Raw genomic sequence first — 18,686 nt, 5'->3', positions numbered from 1 at the left:
CTCCTGGAATATAAGAAATAGGAACAAGATAATGAGGGAAAGGAGGGGATTGAGTGGGAAAAATTAGAGAGGGAGACAAACCATGAGACTCCTAAATCTGGGACACACTGAATCTCTGGAACAGCCCATACATGTCGTAGCCCATAGAGGAGATGAATGTGATGCTAGAGGTAAATGATGTTGCCCAGTTTCCCTTAGTTTAAAAGTGGGCTGATGGGGTTTGTACAGCAGGTGAGGCCTCCTCAATACCAGCTCGAGCCAGCATCTGCCCTGATCCCTGGAAGGACTGGGCCATGGGCTCCAGGCAGGCATGAGGGAATGTCCTAGACTGGGCCAACCCTTGACGTGGGGAGCAGGCCCAGCACTGTGTGGCTATAGCAGTGAGATCAGACAGGAGCAGAAATCCTGGCCTCCCTGCCTAGGGCCTGTGTCCTGGGCCTGGTCAGACCAGGAGACTAGTTCTGCAGGACCTTGAGCGCAAGCGTGTGCCGCCAGCCCAGCAGCTTTCACAGATTCCTCTAGATTCCCTGCACCCAGTGAAGGCCTCGATGGCCTTGGCTGGCTGCACTCGATCCCTTCTCACACAGAGGCAAGTGCAGATTTTATTCTTGTCCCAGGACTGAGGATTGTGCAAGGAGGAGAGGAGGGAACTGTGCTCCCGGCACCCCTCCCACCTCACTTCTGCTGGATCCGGGAGGAGGTGCTGAGAGGGACCATTTCAGGGATGCCCATCCCTAGAGTGCACTTCCACCCTTTGGGCAGAACTGGGGGTAGCCCAGCATTGCTACTGTGTGACCTGTAGGTGCAGAGGGAGTGGGGCCCCGGCTGTACCAGCACCTGGCTCCCAGGGAAGCAGTCTGTGTGCAAGTTCAGATGGGCGTGGCACAGCTGTGTATCAAGAGATTGGCTCCATCCAAGACCAAAGGCAATAACCCGAACCAAAAGGTCTCCTGCTCTATTCCCAAGAGATGCCAACCAAACATCAACAAGGGCTTTGATGCTTGCCAGTGACAAAGGGGGTCAGAGCTGGTCTGCAGAGAATGACCATCAAATAAAAAGAAGAATATGACCAACTGCACAATCCGATCCCAGGGCAGAATTCTTATTTTATCCAAATACCCTACTGTTTATGATGGAATAGACCAGAGAAGAGCACCTTCGTGGCTCAGTAGGTTAAGTGTCTGACTGCAGCTTGGATCATTACCCAGGACCCTGGGATCAGGCCTGTATCAGGCTCCCTGTTCGGTGCAGGGTCTGAATATCCCTCTCCCTCTGCCCTTCCCATTCTCCTCTCTCAAATAAGTAAACAAATGAAAAACAAAACAATTGCATTCCTATACATCATCTTCTTTATTTCATCCCGCCCACTCTCAGTCTACAAAGTAGCAGGTATACTCCAACTGCACCAGGGACTCCCTCCTGTTGATTCCCGCCTCATTGTGCTTCCGGACCTGAGGTTTCTTCCTCTTCAGGAATTTCATCCTCAATATTTTCCACCGCCCAATCTTTAGAGATACAAACACGAGGATGAGGTGATTAGACAGTGAGGCCCCGTGTTCCTGCTACTCCAACTGAGGCCACTTTGGAACACCTGTCGACACCTGCTCTTCCTTGGGATCCTCAGACCTTCCCTGGGCTCTTGGGAGTTAGAGCCCTTCACCAAGACATTGACCACACTGGCAAACCTTCCTTGAGAGAGAGAGAGAGGATGCCCCTTCACCTGGCATTTCCCCATTTCCACAAGATCATGATAGCTCTCACGTGGACATGGATCCACCTGGATCCACCTGTGATGGGTGGTGGACACCTGCTAGGTTAGATGGGGTCCATGTGCAGCCACTATGCCAGACTCAGAGCAGCTGCCCAGGAGAGCCATTCATGATGATGGAAATGATCTGTGTTTTCAACATGCTCTACTGGGCTCTGGCACTGTGGTTGGTATGATGAGGGATGAAATGTGTAACTTCATTGACTGTAAGGAATTTCAACATATGCAGGCATGTCTGGCTATCGGCTGCCTCCTTGGATAGCTCAGGTCTAGGATCCAAAAATGAGGAAGCTGTGACCTTCCTGCCCTAGGCCTAGGGGATCCTGCAGTGGAATTTGCTGGCCTGACCTGACTTCATTTCTGTTGGTCTCTGGGCTCCTATCCATGAGGCAGGCACTACAGGAGGTCCTGGCATCACTCAGACAGGAAGGTCTGCACTCAGGTCCTAGAGGAATCCTAGCAGGGGCTGCTTCTAAGCAGAGGAGAGGACCCCATACACATGGGCTGGTAATGAGGCAGAGGGGGCACACCTCATCCTCTTCAGAAGCTCACACTTTTCCTTCCTGATGCAGGCTAGAGCCTAGGTAGGTACTGGTTTAGTGTGGGGCCCCACACCCCAGACATGCTGAGCAGGGACCTTGCCAACCCAGAAGTGGATCCCAGTTTTTGAGTTGCTGAACTCACTGAGCCCTGGCGTCCACGTATCTCTACTTCCCGCTATCTCTATGGACACAAACTCCTTACCTGAATTCTACCCCTTTGCTTGTGAAAACATGTCCATGGGTCTCCACCTGGAAGACCCGTTTTCTGGTTTTGGTTTTTGTTTATTTCACTACACCTGTGATTTTCATTCCAGTGAGGACCCAGAATCAGATTGGCGCTCCTGACTAAAGACAGGAAGAGACTGCTTCAGGGTACGTACCGCTGTCACTAGTTCTGAGGCCACCTGCAGGTACAGAAGAGAGAACACCATGAGGCTCAGCTCCCTCTTACTCTGCACTGATTTTACTGCTCTCAAAAACTTAAGGAAGCCAGATGGGAGGGACATCATGTTTGACACACTGGTGCCCAAATAAATGACAGGACACCTGGAGGAAGCTGCTTTTCCTGAAGGATGTGTCTCTCCAGCTCATTCAGATGCTGACTACAGGATCACTCAACCAAGCAGGAGAAACCACTGCTGAGGGAATGTACCCCATCTCGCTGTTTATTTCCAGCTTTGGTGTTGCCAATGGTAAACATCCTCTGAAATAAGGTAACGGTTGGCAAGGGGCAACCACTCAGCCCTTTTCTCAAGAGGAAGATTATGTATTTCACCTCAGAGAGCCACTGTCTGATTTTCATCATCACAATTTGTGTGGAAAGAAACCAAGAAAGCAACATTCATTCCTCCGTTAATGATACTGAAGCTCACCTTGACGATACTGATTTGTTCTTCCTTACTGATGTTTTCCATGAATTTTGTTATGAGGAATGAATCCAAGGATGAAACTAGAAGGACACAGAGAATCCATCAGTACATTCGTCATGCTGCTCAAGAATACCTCAGGTAGAGATTCCTGAGTTGCTCGGTCATTTAGGAGTCTGCCTTCAGCTCAGGTCAGGCTGTCTAGGACCTGGAATTGAGGCTAGTTTGGGGCTCCCTTCTCAGCAAATGGTCTGTTTCTCTCACCCTCCCTCTGCCCCTCTCACCTCTTCTGCTCCCTTTCTCTCAAATAAATAAGTAAAAGCACAGAAGAAAATAAGAGAGTAATTTTGGGACTGTTGCTCATTACGAATGGAGGGCTAGAGAACATGGAGGCACTAGGTTAGCAAGCATGGGCCGATCTGCACTGTTGGGCCACCCACGGTCTGAGGACTCTAAGATGTACTGTGTGAGGAGGTTCTGTTTTTTGTTATTTTTTAAGAATGTCGACTGAGTCCATCTTGTGGTGTCGGTGGGACATATCTGCTGGGGAGTCTACCTCACTCATTCTCCTCCTCACTTTCTCTGTATTTCTCTGTGTCACTGTCTCTATCCTCTCTCTCTCACTATCGGTCTGTCTCTCTCTCACACACTGCATAGAGTCAACAAGTCACCTCCCCCAAGCCTGTTGCACTCACAGCCACTCCACGCACAGAGAATACATTGGCTTCCTAGGAATGTAGAAACACGGACCTCTTTTCTCACCTGGGAAAGCTGCCTATCTCACACACTCCCAAGCCTTAGGAACATGGAATCTGGGTGCCTGGACAGCAAGGGTGTCTGGGTGTGAGGACAGCAAGGTTGCCCCATCTGCCTTACTATTTAGAGTTTTTCCTAAGCAAGAGACTGATGATTCCAGAATACACACCAGTTTCGCTGCTTTCTGAGGCGACCTGCAGTTACACAAAAGAGGAGAAGATGGGGGTCAGTTCATGTGTATACTTTGTCATTGATTCTCTGGTGAGTACTCAACACCAAATGAACAAGTGTCGTAAAGTCAAAGGCCCCCAAAGGAAGCACAGATTGCACCCACGGAGAAAGCATGAGCTTTTCCTGGGAGATAGATCTCCCAGGTTGACTGAAGCAGCAATTCCAAATTCAGAATTCAAGGCGGAAAAGTGCTTCTGAGCAAATGTCCCCTACTGCACAGTTTACATCCTCCCCTCCCAACACCCCACCAAGATGGTACTTACACCAAAAAAATACACTGTTCCTTACCATATGTGCATTCCCTTCAAAAAGAGGAAAACCAAGAGAGCAACATTTCTAATACAGGTAAAATGGGGCAGGCTTCCCATAGAAGTGGGTGGAGAGTCTTTCAAGGATTCTTCAAACTCAGACGCCACAGCCTTGGCAAGATCTAGGAGGACACAGAGTATCAGTGCATTGGTTGTGGTGCTCAGGGATTAGTGAGATCAGTGTTTACATCCATACAGGGGAAGCCTGCATGGTAACGAGGCTACTGCTAGGCCGTCATTGGTGGATGAGGAAAAACCTTCAGCTCAGGCCAAGGTCCCAGGGTCTGGGATCCATCTCCTCTTTGGGCACCCTGCTCAGCGGGGTTGTGCTTCTCCCCTTCCCTCTGCCCTTCTCCCTTGCATATGCTCTCTCCTGCTGTCTCTCTGTCTCTCTCAAATAAAAACTTTAAAAAAGGCAATGGCAACTTTAAGTATCATGAAATAATCAGTGTAAAAGAGAACTGATGGGCATATCGATTCCAATGATGGGTTCCCTTCTCTCATAGAGCTCGTTGTGAAACCCAGCCCCATGTTCCTACCTTCTTGACCTCTTCCAAAACCATTTCTGCCTCTGTAGATCCACATATGCTGTCATGTCTCTTGAATGGTTTTGCACTTGATTTCAACCGTCAAAAGACGGTGGGCTTGTGCAATGTTGGGCAATCCTTCATCTGTTCTTTTTTAGTCTATTACTCTGTTGTTTTTATTCATTAATCTGTCGTTATCAAAATCAACCATTATGGGAGAGATTTAAATACCGAATGTGTACCATTTACAAATAACCATAGTTGTGAAAAAGAGCGGAGAGGGCAGGCTTCCACATGTACATCAAAGCAGTCACAGGGTGAAAGGTCCAGCATAGGGAATATGATCAATGGAATGGTATTAGTGCTCTATGGGGACCCAAAGAATCTATGCTTGGGGTGAGTGCAGTTTCAATGAACGTAAGTGCCAATCATAGGTGGTACACCTGAAACAGATGTAACCTTGTGGGTCATCTTCACCCGAATTTAAAAGCCGTAATAATGTGGTCAGCGGGGTGGTTCCTTCGGTTGAGCATCTCTCTTTGGCTCGTGTCATGATCCCAGGGTCCTGGGTTACAAAATATTATGCATATGTCAAAACACACCCAAATGCAGCGCAGTTCTTAATAGAAGTGGTCGACGTCAATGATAATAATATCGCTACGCCGTTTTCTTGTAATAAATGTTCCACACTGATGTTGGTGAGAATAACTGTGGACGTTTTGTGCCAAACGATAGGGTGACGGGTTTTTATAGTATATGCTGCATTATGATATCAACCTAACCTTAACGTCAAGAATATGCTCTATTTCTTAAAACACAATAAGAGTTTTATTTGCTAATATTAAACACGGACAAATATGTCCAAATGTTAACTTACAACACTTCCCATTAAATCTGACCAAATTAGAGTTCTCAATGCGATTTCACTATTTTGGACACAAACTAATGACTGACCTTTTAAATTAAGATGTGGACACATGAAACATAAACAATACGGCTTAGGAGGTCTGTCTTTACTACGGCACCCTGAGCAAAACTGAGTAAGGATTCCTTTGTGTGTGTGTGTGGAGAGAGCAAAAGAGCAAGTGTAAGGAGGAGAGGGGCAGAGGGAAGGGAAGAGAGAATACGAAGCAGGCTTCATGCTGAATATGGGTGAATCTGATGACCCTGAGGTCACGAACAGAGCTGAAAACCAGGAGGCAGAAACTTAGCTGACAGAAACACTCAGGTGCCCCCTGGATAAGATTTCTTGAGGCTATTTAACGAATGAATTTTCATGTCACCTTCTAATGATGCCACGGACGGTTCCAACTTCTGTGTGTGCCACAGGGGATGTTAAATTAAGTATTTTCACCCACGTTCCAGGGCGGGTGTCCCCAGGTTGTCTACACGGTTCTCGTTCTGGCGTTTCCACAGTAGATCCTGGGAAATAAGTGGATATAGAAAGAGCTGTTGACAGGTTGCTGTTAGAAGAGCCTCGAAAATTAAGGAGTCAATCCCATTTACAATTGCACCCAAAAGCATAAGATACCTAGGAAGAAACCTAACCAAAGAGGTGAAGGATCTATACCCTAAACACTACAGAACGCTCCTGAAGGAAATGGAGGAAGGCACAAAGAGACGTAAAAATACTCCGTGCTCATGAGGGCTGGAAGAACGAATATTGTGAAAATGTCCACGCGACCCAGGGCAATTTACACATGTCATGCAATCCCTATCAAGATACCATGGACTTTCCTCAGGGAGTTGGAACAAACCATCTTAAGATTTGTGTGGAACCGGAAAAGACCCCGAATAGCAGGGGACTGACTGACTATTCAAAACGAAGACCACAGCTGGGGGCATCACAATGCCAGATTTCAGGTTGTACTGCAAAGCCGTGGCCGTCCAGACAGTGTAGTAGTGGCACAAAAACAGACCCATAGATCAATGGAACCGAATAGCGATACCAGAAGTGGACCCTCAAGTTTACGGTCAACTGATATGCGACAAAGGAGGAAAGACTACGCACTGGAGAAAAGACTGTCTCTTCAATAAATGGTGCTGGGGAAATTGGACATCCACATGCAGAAGAAGGAAACTGGACCATTCTCTGACACCACAAACAAAGATAAACTCAAAATGGATGAAAGATCTAAATGTGAGACAAGAATCCATCCCAGTCCTCAAGGAGAACACGAGTAACACCCATTCTCAACTTGGCCAGAGCAACGTCTCACAAGATACATCCGCGTGGGCAAGAGAAACAAAAGCAACAATGAAGTATTGGGACTTCACCCAGATTGAAAGCTCCTGCACAGGAAAAGAAACAGTCCACAAAAGTAAAAGACAACCTACAGAACAGGAGAAGATACTTGCAAAGGACCTCTCAGACAAAGGGCTGGTGTCCAAGATCTATAAGGAACGCATTCAACTCAAGAGCAAAGAAACAAACAATCCAATCGTGAAACGGGCAAAAGACACAAACAGAAATCTCACAGAGGAAGACATGGACACGGCCAACAAGCACAGGAGAACATGCCCCGCATCGCTGGCCATCAGGGAACTACCGATCCAAACCCAAATGATGAGATACCACCTCACACCAGTGGGAATGGGGAAAAGTCACAAGACAGGAAACCACAAATTTGGAGAGGATGCGGACAAAGGGGAACCCTCTTGCACTGTAGGTGGGAATGTGTACAGCCACTCTAGAAAACTGTGTGGATGGAGGTTCCTCAAAGAGTTAAAAATAGATCTTCCCTACAGCCCAACAATTGCACTGCTGGGGATTTACCCCAAAGGTGCAGATGTGGTGGAATGCGGGGATACCTACACCCCGCTGTTTATGGCAGCAATGTCCACAGTAGGCAAACTGTGGGAGGAGCCTCGGGGTCCATCAAGAGATGAATGGATAAAGAATATGTGGTCCACGGCTACAATGGAATTGTTACCGAGCCACAAGAGATGACAAATACCCCCCGTTTGCTCCGACGTGGACGGACCTGCAGGGACTTATGCTGAGTGAAGTAAGTCCATCGGAAGAGGTCACACTTGATATGGTCTCATTCATTTAGGGAGTATAAAACCTAGGGAAAGGGAATAAAGGGAATGGAGAAAATGAGTGAAAGTATTAGTGAGGGTGACAAAACAGAAGACAGACCGAACTCTGGGAACTGAACAAGGGGTAGTGGAAGGGGAGGTGTGTGGGCAGTTGGGGCGACCAGGTGATGGGCAGTGATGCAGCGGAGGGGCGGGGCGGGGGGGCGGGGTCACATGGTGGGATGAGCACTGGGTGTGATGCTATAAGCGTTCAATTTGCCGGCAAATTGAACTGCAGTGAAAATGTTTAAAGAAAGAAAACATTTTGCTAATATTTAACACAAACTAGTATGTCCAAATGTTGTCAGCCTCACAAGCCCTCCCACTAAATCTGACCAAATTAGAGTTCTCAATGCGATTTTACTATTTTGGCCAAAGACTAATGACTGACCTTTTAAATTAATATTTGGACACGTGAAACAAAGAATACGGCTGAGGAGGTCTGTCTTTACTACGACACCCTGAGCAAAACTGAGTAAGGATTCCTTTGTGTGTGTGTGTGTGTGTGTGGAGAGAGCAAAAGAGCAAGTGTAAGGAGGAGAGGGGCAGAGGCAAAGGAAGAGAGAGTACGAAGCAGCCTCCATGCTGAATATGGGTGAATCTGACAACCTTGAGGTCATGACCAGAGCTGAAACCCAGGAGGCAGAGACTTAGCTGACAGAAACACCCAGGTGCCCCTAGGACAAGATTTCTTGAGGCTATTATTTAATGAATCAATTTTCATGTTACCCTCTGGGCTTTCATCCGTTGGCTGAACTTTTCTGTTGTGGAAGATGGCAAATAGCTTTGGCCGTGCTCCTGGGCAGGTGTACCCAGGTTGTCTGCTAGATTCTGGTTGGGTTGTATTCACAGCAGCTCCTGGGAAATAAATGGACATAGAAAGAGCTGTTGACTGACAGGTTGTTGTTAGAAGAGCCTCGAAAATTAAGGAGTCAATCCCATTTACAACTGCACCCAAAAGCATAAGCTACCCAGGAATAAACCTAACCAAAGAGGTAAAGGATCTGTACCCTAAACACCACAGAACGTTCCTGAAAGAAATCGAGGAAGGCATCAAGAGAAGGAAAAAGGTTCCATGCTCATGGAGAGGAAGAATTAATATTGTGAAAATGTCCATACTACCCAGGGCAATTTACACATTTCACGCAATCCCTATCAAAATACCGGGGACTTTCTTCAGAGAGTTGGAACAGACCATCTTAAGATTCTAGTGTGGAACCGGAAAAGACCCCAAAGAGCCAGGGGACTATTCAAAACGAAGGCCACAGCTGGGGGCATCACAAGGCCCGATTTCAGGTTGTACTACAAAGCCGTGGCCATCAAGACAGTGTGGTAGTGGCACAAAAACAGACCCATAGATCAATGGAACCGAATAGCGAATCCAGAAGTGGACCCTCAACTTTATGGTCAACTAATATTCGAGAAAGCAGGAAAGACTATCCCTGGAAAAAGACAGTCTCTTCAAAAAAGGGTGCTGGGAACATTGGACATCCACATGCAGAAGAAGGAAGCTAGACCATTCTCTGACACCACACACAAAGAAAAACTCAAAAAGGATGAAAGATCTAAATGTGAGACAAGAATCCATCCAAATCCGAGAGGCGAACAGAGGCAACACCGTTTTTCAACTTGGCCACAGCAACATCTCGCAAGATACGTCCGCCAAGGCAAGAGAAACAAAAGCAACAAGGAATTATTGGGACTTCAGCCAGATCGAAAGCTCCTGCGCAGCAAAAGAAACAGTCCACAAAAGTAAAAGACAACCTACAGAACGGGAGAAGATACTTGCAAACGACCGCTCAAAGGGCTAGTGTCCAAGATCTATAAAGAACATACTCAACTCAAGAGCAGAGAAACAAACAATCCGATCGTGAAACGGGCAAAAGACCCGAACAGAAATCTCACAGGGGAAGAGAGAGACACGGCCAACAAGCACATGAGAACATGCCCCACATCGCTGGCCATCAGGAAACTACAGATCCAAACCCCCAGGAGATACCACCTCACACCGGTGGGAATGGGGAAAAGTCACAAGACAGGAAACAACAAATGTTGGAGAGGACGCGGACAAAGGGGAACCCTCTTGCACTGTAGGTGGGAATGTGAACTGGTGCAGCCACTCCGGAAAACTGTGTGGAGGTTCCTCAAAGAGTTAAGAACAGATCTTTCCTCCGGCCCAGCAATGGCACTGCTGGGGATATACCCCAAAGCTGCAGATGCGGTGAAATGCGGGGACACCTGCCTCCCGATGTTTATGGCAGCAATGTCCACAATAGCCAAACTGTGGAAGGAGCCTCGGGGTCCATCGAGAGATGAATGGATAAAGAAGATGTGGTCCACGGCTACAAGGGAATATTACTCAGCCATGAGAAACCACAAACACCTACCATTTGCTCTGACGTGGACGCACCTGGAGGGATTATGCTGAGTGAAGTCCATCGGAAAAGGACAAACTTGATATGGTCTCATTCATTTGGGTGATATAAAAACTAGTGAAAGGGAATAAAGGGAATGGAGACAATGAGGGAAAATATCAGTGAGGGTGACAAAACAGGAGACATACCCAACTCCGGTAACTGAACAAGAGGTAGTGGAAGGGGAAGTTGGGCTGGAGGTTAGGGCGACCCAGTGATGGGTAATGATGTGGCCCGGGGGGGGGGGGGGGTGGTGTGCGGGGGCGCGTGGCGCACTTGGCGGGATGAGCACTGGGTGTTTTGCTATAGCGTTCAATTTGCCGGCAAATTGAACTGCAGTAAAAATGTTTAAAAAGAGTACATTTTGGGGGATCCCTGGGAGGCGCAGCGGTTTGGCACCTGCCTTTGGCCCAGGGCGCGATCCTGGAGACCCGGGATTGAGTCCCACATCGGGCTCCCGGTGCATGGAGCCTGCTTCTCGTCTGCCTGTGTCTCTGCCTCTCTCTCCCTCTCTCTGTGACTATCATAAAAAAAAAAAAAGAAAAAAAAAAAAAGAAAAAAGAGTACATTTTGCAAATATTTAACACGGACTTGTATGTCCAAATGTTAGCCCCACAAGCCCTCTCACTAAATCTGACCAATTTAGAGTTCTCAATGCGATTTTACTACTTTGGCCACAGACTAATGACTGACCTTTTAAATTAAGATGTGGACACATGAAACATAAACAATACGGCTTAGGAGGTTTGTCTTAACAATGGCCCCCAAGCAAAACTGAATAATGATTCTGTTTTGTGTGTGTGGAGAGAGCAAAAGAGCAAGTGTAAGGAGGAGAGGGGCAGAGGCAAAGGAAGAGGGAATACGAAGCAGGCTCCATGCTGAATATGGGTGAATCTGATGACCCTGAGGTCACGAACAGAGCTAAAAACCAGGAGGCAGAGACTTAGCTGACAGAAACACTCAGGTGCCCCCTGGACAAGATTTCTTGAGGCTATTTAACGAATGAATTTCCATGTCACCTTCTAATGATGCCACGGACCGTTCCAACTTCTGTGTGTGCCACAGGGGATGTTAAATTAAGCATTTTCACCCACATTCCAGGGCGGGTGTCCCCAGGTTGTCTACACGGTTCTCATTCCGGCGTTTCCACAGTAGAACCTGGGAAATAAGTGGACATAGAAAGAGCTGTTGACAGGTTGCTGTTAGAAGACCCTCGAATACTAAGGAGTCAATCAATCCCTTTTACAATTGCACCCAAAAGCGTAAGATACCTAAGGAAGAAACCTAACCAAAGAGGTGAAGGATCTATACCCTAAACACTACAGAACGCTCCTGAAGGAAATGGAGGAAGGCACAAAGAGATGGAAAAATACTCCGTGCTCATGAGGGCTGGAGGAACGAATACTGTGAAAATGTCCCTGCGACCCAGGGCAATTTACACATTTCATGCAATCCCTATCAAGATACCATGGACTTCCCTCAGGGAGTTGGAACAAACCATCTTAAGATTAGTGTGGAACCGGAAAAGACCCCAAATAGCCAGGGGACTATTCAAAACCAAGACCACAGCTGGGGGCATCACAATGCCAGATTTCAGGTTGTACTACAAAGCCGTGGCCGTCCAGACAGTGTGGTACTGGCACAAATGTGATCCTGGGAAATAAGTGGAAATACAGATCATGACTTCTAGAATTGTCCTGTTGTATGTAACCTCATTCCTTCAAAAACCCAGGAACCCAGAGAGGATGTACATTTCCAAAGTAAAGTTTTTAAAGGATTATTTTGAGTGCACTCAGCTGTGCACCCAAATACTCTAGGGATAGTGTCCTGAAGAGGCAGAAAATCAATTATGTAAAACCAACAACTTTTTAACAGCAGCTTACTTAAGAAAAACATTTGGTGCCGTTACAGAGCAATTACTTTTTATCATATCTGATATAAAGTGATTTAAATTGGCAGAAGTAATGATTACAGAAATGTCTCTAAAATATTCTTGGCCCTAAAGGGAGGGAAAAACAAAACAAGACAAAACCAGAGAGGGAGACAAACCAGAAGAGAGTCTCAACTTAGGAAGTAAACTGAGGGCTGCTGCAGGGGAAGTGGGCTGGGGGATGGGGTGACTGGGTGGTGGGCACTAAGGAGGGCACATGATGTACTACTGAGTCCTTGTTATAGACAACTGAGTCCGTAAACTCTGCCTCTCAAGCAAGTAATACGCTACATGTGTATTGGATTTTAATTAAAAATAAGTAAAATACACTTGGCCCTAGATGCCCTAAAATTTACATCCAAATACCCTAGTCTAACACCTGAAAATCACGTCCTCTAGGTATTCTAAGACATCGGCAAGCGTAACTGTTTTGTAGTTTAAGTGACACGTTTGCTTAATTAAAAGAAGATGTCTACCTAAGAGAGAAAGGGGATTTTTAAAATCCTGGATGGAGGTTTCATTAAATAGCCTAAGTACTTGTCACTTAACATTCAGATGACTAATCCTTACAGATTCCTTAGAAGGCTGAGAAATTATTAACCATCCCTGTTAATACAACATTTTTCATGGCTCTTAGGTCATTAATAGGAGTTTTAAGTTCTTGGGGTACCTGGGTGACTCAGTCTGGCTAAGCCTCTGCTTCAGCTGGGGTGACCTCGGGGTCCAGGGGTCAAGCCCCTTCCAGCAGGCGGCGCGCAGGGCAGGGGGTGGAGGCTGCCCCGTCGGAGACTGCGGGGGCTGCGGGGGCTGCCGGGGCCGGGGCTGCCGGGTCGGGGCTGCGGGGCCGAGGGGCGGGGCCTCGGAGGGGCGGGTCCCGTGGGCGGGGCCTCGGAGGGGCGGGGCCGCGGGAGGAGCCCGGAGCAGCGGGTGGCCCAGCCCAGGCAGCCTCCCAGGAGCGCTGAGTCAAGGCAGGAGGTCGCCCCACCGGGCCAGTGCGGACGAGGAGCGGGAAGAGCGAGGCGCTGGCGACCCCACCACGGGAGTCGCTCCCTTCCACGCACGGGGCCCGCTTCTGAGATGAGCTCTGCGTGTTATGCCGTATGTTGGCAAATTGAGCTCCAATAAAAGTAAAAGAAATTAGATTCTTTGTACCTGAACCTAGAATATAATATTTCAACCTGTAGCTTCTTTGTTTATTCTTCTTTCCAATCTTCTAGAATTCTCATAAAAAGAACATGGGTCTAGAACACAATGAAGAAAAATGAAACTCGTGTGTGTGTGTGTGTGTGGAGGGGGTTAATAATTCTGGGGAGTTCTTAAAGTAAGGTAATATTACTCATTTAATATATGTTGATAGCATCAGTCTACACCCTGGTCACTGGTGGACATGTTCCTTAACAAGTGTTGAAATTCCCAAAATGTTTTAACTAGAGTAACCAGTTATTACGTAGCACTTTATGAGTTTTTTTTTTTTACTTTATAAGTATTAATACAAATGAATCATTGAGTTTTAGGGAAAATCAGTAATACCTGAAAATCATCTATATTTACTTTGAATTTCTTTAAAGAAATAGAGTGTGGACTCTACATACTGATTTATTGAAGATGACACTAGTAGGTAAGGAACTAAAAAACATCAGTGGCCAGCACCCTTGAGTTTATTGTTGCTTTGCATTTCTGTGTCAGAGGTAATGCAATCACAGTTGGACTAGGGACTTCAGGGACTCCTGGCTTTCTGAGAGCGATGATCCCATGGTAGTCTCCGGCTTCACTCAAAAGGCAGCCAAAATTAACTAAAGAAAATCTCTTTAGAAAGAAATGTGAAACAGTGTATGTTTTAATCAGTATCTGTTCTAGGGACATTTCAGTGGAGATTTTCTTCCATGTGACTGGAATTTCCAAAGAACAAGACCAATCAAAGCCTCTAGCTCTAGTAACACAGTATATTTTAATGACCTAGAATTTCTAACATATTTATCTAATTCAGCATCTTTACTGATCCAAATTTTCTATTTTTCTTTTTTCTTTCTTTCTTCTTCTTTTTTTTTTCCTCCCAGCTAAATATCTTTTCCATTCCCCTTCTTCTTCTGCATTTTGATCAGGTCCTAAGAATTACATCCACAAAATATGGAAATCCTTCCATATAAAACAGATAACTTAGTAACTGGATAACCAATTGATTGAGAACTAAAAAGGAAGATCTTATTGAAAACTTTGGAACTTTTGTTTTGATTCCAGAGATGCTGGCATGAGTACAGAAAGGGAGTCATCTCAGATAAAAATGATTTATAGATTTTTCTTAACAGAAGTTTTTTGAGGTCCTTTCATATGCAAATTTATTCAAATAGCACTTACATTTAGCCATCTACCTCTCTATATTTGACCATTTAATTCTCAGAGAGCATCTATTTTCTTTTCTTTTTTAAGATTTTATTTATTTATTCCTGAGAATACCCAGAGAGGAGAGGGAGAGAGAGAGAGAGAGAGAGAGAGAGAGAGAGAGAGAGAGAGGCAGAGACAAAGGCAGAGGGAGAAGCAGGCTCCGTGCAGGGATCCTGACGTCCTCCGGGATCACGCCCTGGGCTGTAGGCGGCGCTAAACCGCTGAGCCACCGGGGCTGCGCGAGAGCATCTATCTTCTGTGAAAGGACCCGGGTGTTGGAATGCAGGAACAGAAGACTAAGTGAGCTATCATTCCAATATTGTGATTATACGATTTGTTAGAAAATAAGAATTTATTTATTTATTAAAGATGTATTTATTTATTTATGATAGACAGAGAGAGAGAGAGAGAGGCAGAGACACAGGAGGAGGGAGAAGCAGGCTCCATGCTGGGAGCCCGACGTGGGACTCAATCCCGGGACTCCAGGATGGGGCCCTGGGCCAAAGGCAGGCGCTAAACCCCTGAGCCACCCAGGGATCCCCAAGAAGAATAATTTAAATATGTATTATTGCCTTCTCTGTATATCTGTACTAAGCAGGTGGTAGGAGTAAGCCTATGCAGCTATCTCTGCATTTACTTGTAGAACCAATTATAGAAATAATTATGAAAGCGAATGCAAATAGGTATTCACTTGGCATAGAAAATTATTTTAGCAATGAAATTCTTGAGTTTCCATAATACCACTGAAATATATACGCGCATATATAATACATACATACCATGTATGTATATGGTATGTATATGGTATGTATACCAAGCACACACACACACACACACACACATATACATATATACAAATATATGTTTAAGTGGTCAGAGGGATTCTCCTCTTTTCTAATTTTATCAGCTTTCTTTCTTTTGGCATTTCCTTTTCTTTATTCAAAAACTCCAGCTTTCATTTCAGTCATGAGCAAGTCTAGGAGTTGAGCTAAAGTGGCAGGAGATGAGTGATAGTAATAGGGAGAGAAATCAAGAATGAAAGGGAATTGGTATGACTAAGCCTCACCCATAAACGGCCCCTGCACCAAAGTCCAGAATAGTCTCGTGAGTGTGTGTATGTGTAAAGAAAGAAAGAAAGGATAAACATTAGGTCCAACATTATTAGTACAAACGTGAGATAAACATAAATCAGAGAAATACATTAAGCAAATCTTCAGTGGCCAAAATGAGGGGAAAAAGTGGAGTCACTCATCTTTTGGGTACTCTGGGACACGTAAGAATCTCTGCCAAAAGACTCGGTATTTCAAGGACAAGAGATTGAAGAGCCTAACGTGAAAATCTCTTACGTAGGTCTGGGGGTTGAAGTTAAACTATTGATAAGAACAGAGAAATTCCACAGAAAGAATTTAACCAAACAACCGATTTCTGGTTTCGTACCTTCACATTCAGGGTCCAGAGTTCTCTAGAAAGGCACACCCCCAACAAAAGATTTAGAGAGTCTGAATATAAAGCCTTGCTAAGCAGTTATTCAAATCATACTTATCAAACAAATGAATAAATCTCGAGTGAGAGTCAACAGAAAGCCAAAGAACAAGATTCTCAATAATAACAATAATACTAATGATTAATAATAATAGAGCAGCTATCTCGTAATATCGCAGGGTCACGCCCCCAGCGGAAGGCAGGTGCCAAACCGCCGAGCAACCCGGGCGTCCCATATTCTGTCCATTTTAGAGATGAGAACACTGAGGCCCAGAGAGCGTCAGGAACAGTCCCACCGGCTCCCGCGGCCGCCTCCAGCCTGGCACCGAGCGGACGTCCAGGAAGGGACGCAGCCCCGCCCCGCCCCGCCCCGCCCCGCCCCGCCCCGCCCCGCAGGGGGTGGGACTGCGGCGCCGCGCGTGGTGGGCGGGGCTGCCCGCGGGGGCGGGGCGGGGCCGGGCGAGGCCTGGGGCGTGCGCGCGGCCCGGAGGACCCTCCCGCTGGGCGCCCGGCCGCGCGGCGGCGGCTCGGGAGGGGCGGGGCGGGGCGGGGCGGGGCGGCCGCGCGGGGGGCCCTGACGTCACCGGGCCCTCGGCCCCGCCCCGCCGCGGCTGCTGCAGCCGAGCCCGCGAGCGAGCGCCGCCGCCGCCGCCGCCGCCGCCGCCGCCCGGTCGGGAACGCAGCGCGCGCGGCCATGGCCTCGGGCCCCGCGGGTAAGCGGGTGAGCGGGCGCGGGGCGCGGGGGCGGCGGGAGGGCGGCCCGTGCCCCCGCCCCCAGCGCTCGGCTGACCCGCCGTCCCCCCGTCTCGTCCCACAGAGGCGGACACGCGGCAGAGGCTGCTGCGCACTGTCAAGAAGGAGGTAGGTGCCGGGGGTGGGGTGGCCGGGGGCGCGACCCTGCGGAGGGAGCCGCCGGAGCTCCCCCGGGGGAAGGGTCTCCAAAGGGGTGGGGGCCCGTGGCAGCGGGGCGGCCACCTGAGCTGTGGGGCTCACCTGGTAGGACTGGAGGCGGGTGAGTTGGGGGTGGGGGCCTCAGGTACGGGGTCGATGCTTGGCTGCTGTGTGTAGGGGCGGACGCAGCGGGAGGGCCGCCCCCGATGGGGCACACCCGGGCGTGTCTGGGTAGGACCCCCTCTTGTGGAGGAGCAGGTGGGTGGGTCTCATTAAGGGGAGGCAAGCACCTGGGGGCTGACTGGACTTACTGGGAGGTGAGGGGCTGGGTAGGGCTGCAGAAGGAGGACCAGACTTCGGGAAAAGGGAACGGTTCACTTTGGGTAACACCCCCCATCTCCCCTTCCCCACAAGTCTCAGTCCTTAGAGCCGCCCCCAGGAGCTTGGGGACTCCCTCCCCGAAAGTCCCTGGTCATTGGGTTGCACCATCTGTGGGCCTGTGCCAGGGCGTCTTGGCAGGCGAGTTCCCCTCGCCCACCCCTGCCCACCCCTGCCCACCCCCCCACCCCCGACACGCAGTAGGGTGCGAATCAGGCAGGGTTCACCTGCCCCTCCGCCCCCTTCACTCTCCTTGGGGCCAGCTGGGAGCCCAGTCTAGCCTTTAGCGAATAGCCCTCGACTTCCCGGAGAGGGGCGAACCTGCAGTGGTGGGTTCCTGGGAAGCATGTAGATGCCCGGACTGTGTGTGGAGCACGCTCACTCCTGTGTGGGCGCCGACATGTGCTGTGAGTGTGTGTCTGAGGCTGTCTGTGCATCTGCCTGGAGGTAACCAAGTGTGTCTCCGTATTGCGTGTGCATGTGTCTGTGTGTGGATCTGTTTTTGTGAGTATGGTGTGTGACCGTGTGATGCGTAAGTCTCTGCGTGCGTGAGTGAGGCTGCGACCAGGTATGTGTGACTGTATGTGTGTGTGCTGCCCTCCTTATGCTGCCTCACATCCCTCACCTGGGACCCGATCGCTGTTGAGCGGCATCACCTCTGTACCTTGAGTCCTCAGCCCGAGATCACAGAGGGCTGTAGACCTTGGGGCTGGCCTGATTGCGTGTGTGTGTGTGTGTGTGTGTGTGTACGCATGCGTGTGCACACACGAGGAGGGTGTCAGCCTGGTGTCAGCACTGAGCACCCAGAAGCCCCTCCCTGCATGGTGGCAGTCAGCCATCAAAGACAGCCTGGAAGAGGGGACCTGTGGCTGCCCCTCCCTCCTCAGAAAGCATGGGCGCATGTTGTGCGTAGGTCTCTGTGTGGCATGTCTCGTGTTGTTCAAAGAATCAGCTCTAGAGCTAGTTGTATATTCTGGCATTTCTGAATAAGGATCCGTAATGAGGGATGTGGAGTTCCTCAGAAAGGTCCAGAACTTTTCAGTTTGGCCCTCTTAGAGGCATTGTGGGACCTGAAGAAAGCTCTATCTAGATAGACCATCTTTCCAACAAAACCTGCACACCTGCAATTT

General features: G+C 48.3%; 2 protein-coding genes across 8 annotated transcripts in view; one reads left to right on the top strand and one right to left on the bottom strand.

The window, feature by feature from the left end:
* Positions 1-1,331: 1,331 nt before the first annotated feature.
* LOC140597372 (uncharacterized) overlaps positions 1,332-18,686 on the bottom strand; it is a 340,786-nt gene continuing 323,431 nt past the window's right edge. The window contains exons 1-9 of one of the 7 annotated variants that reach the window (XR_011999226.1): positions 13,094-13,286; positions 11,513-11,651; positions 8,809-8,937; positions 6,282-6,420; positions 4,452-4,593; positions 3,939-4,126; positions 3,183-3,259; positions 2,691-2,714; positions 1,332-1,505 (exon numbers count right to left, since the gene is read on the bottom strand). The gene's annotated coding sequence lies outside the window, so the exon portion shown is untranslated. Of the gene's footprint in view, positions 4,127-4,451; positions 4,594-6,281; positions 6,421-7,982; positions 8,067-8,808; positions 8,938-11,512; positions 11,652-13,093; positions 13,289-16,242; positions 16,570-18,686 lie in introns of those variants that run through there. The other 6 variants (XR_011999227.1, XR_011999222.1, XR_011999220.1 and 3 more) reach the window with 6 other exon arrangements.
* Positions 16,843-18,686, top strand: part of LOC140597389 (piwi-like protein 1) — a gene marked incomplete at its 5' end in the record, with an annotated part of 124,338 nt that continues 122,494 nt past the window's right edge. Inside the window, 2 exons of the mRNA XM_072745656.1 lie at positions 16,843-17,000; positions 17,105-17,148. Coding sequence (XP_072601757.1) covers positions 16,843-17,000; positions 17,105-17,148 — 202 coding nt within the window. The remainder of the gene's footprint in view (positions 17,001-17,104; positions 17,149-18,686) is intronic.

This window comes from Vulpes vulpes, unplaced genomic scaffold (assembly GCF_048418805.1).
Source record: "Vulpes vulpes isolate BD-2025 unplaced genomic scaffold, VulVul3 u000000698, whole genome shotgun sequence".
NCBI classification, from domain to species: Eukaryota; Metazoa; Chordata; class Mammalia; order Carnivora; family Canidae; genus Vulpes; species Vulpes vulpes.
Note: the sequence above shows the minus strand (reverse complement) of the source record. Positions and strands in the feature narration are given on the sequence as shown.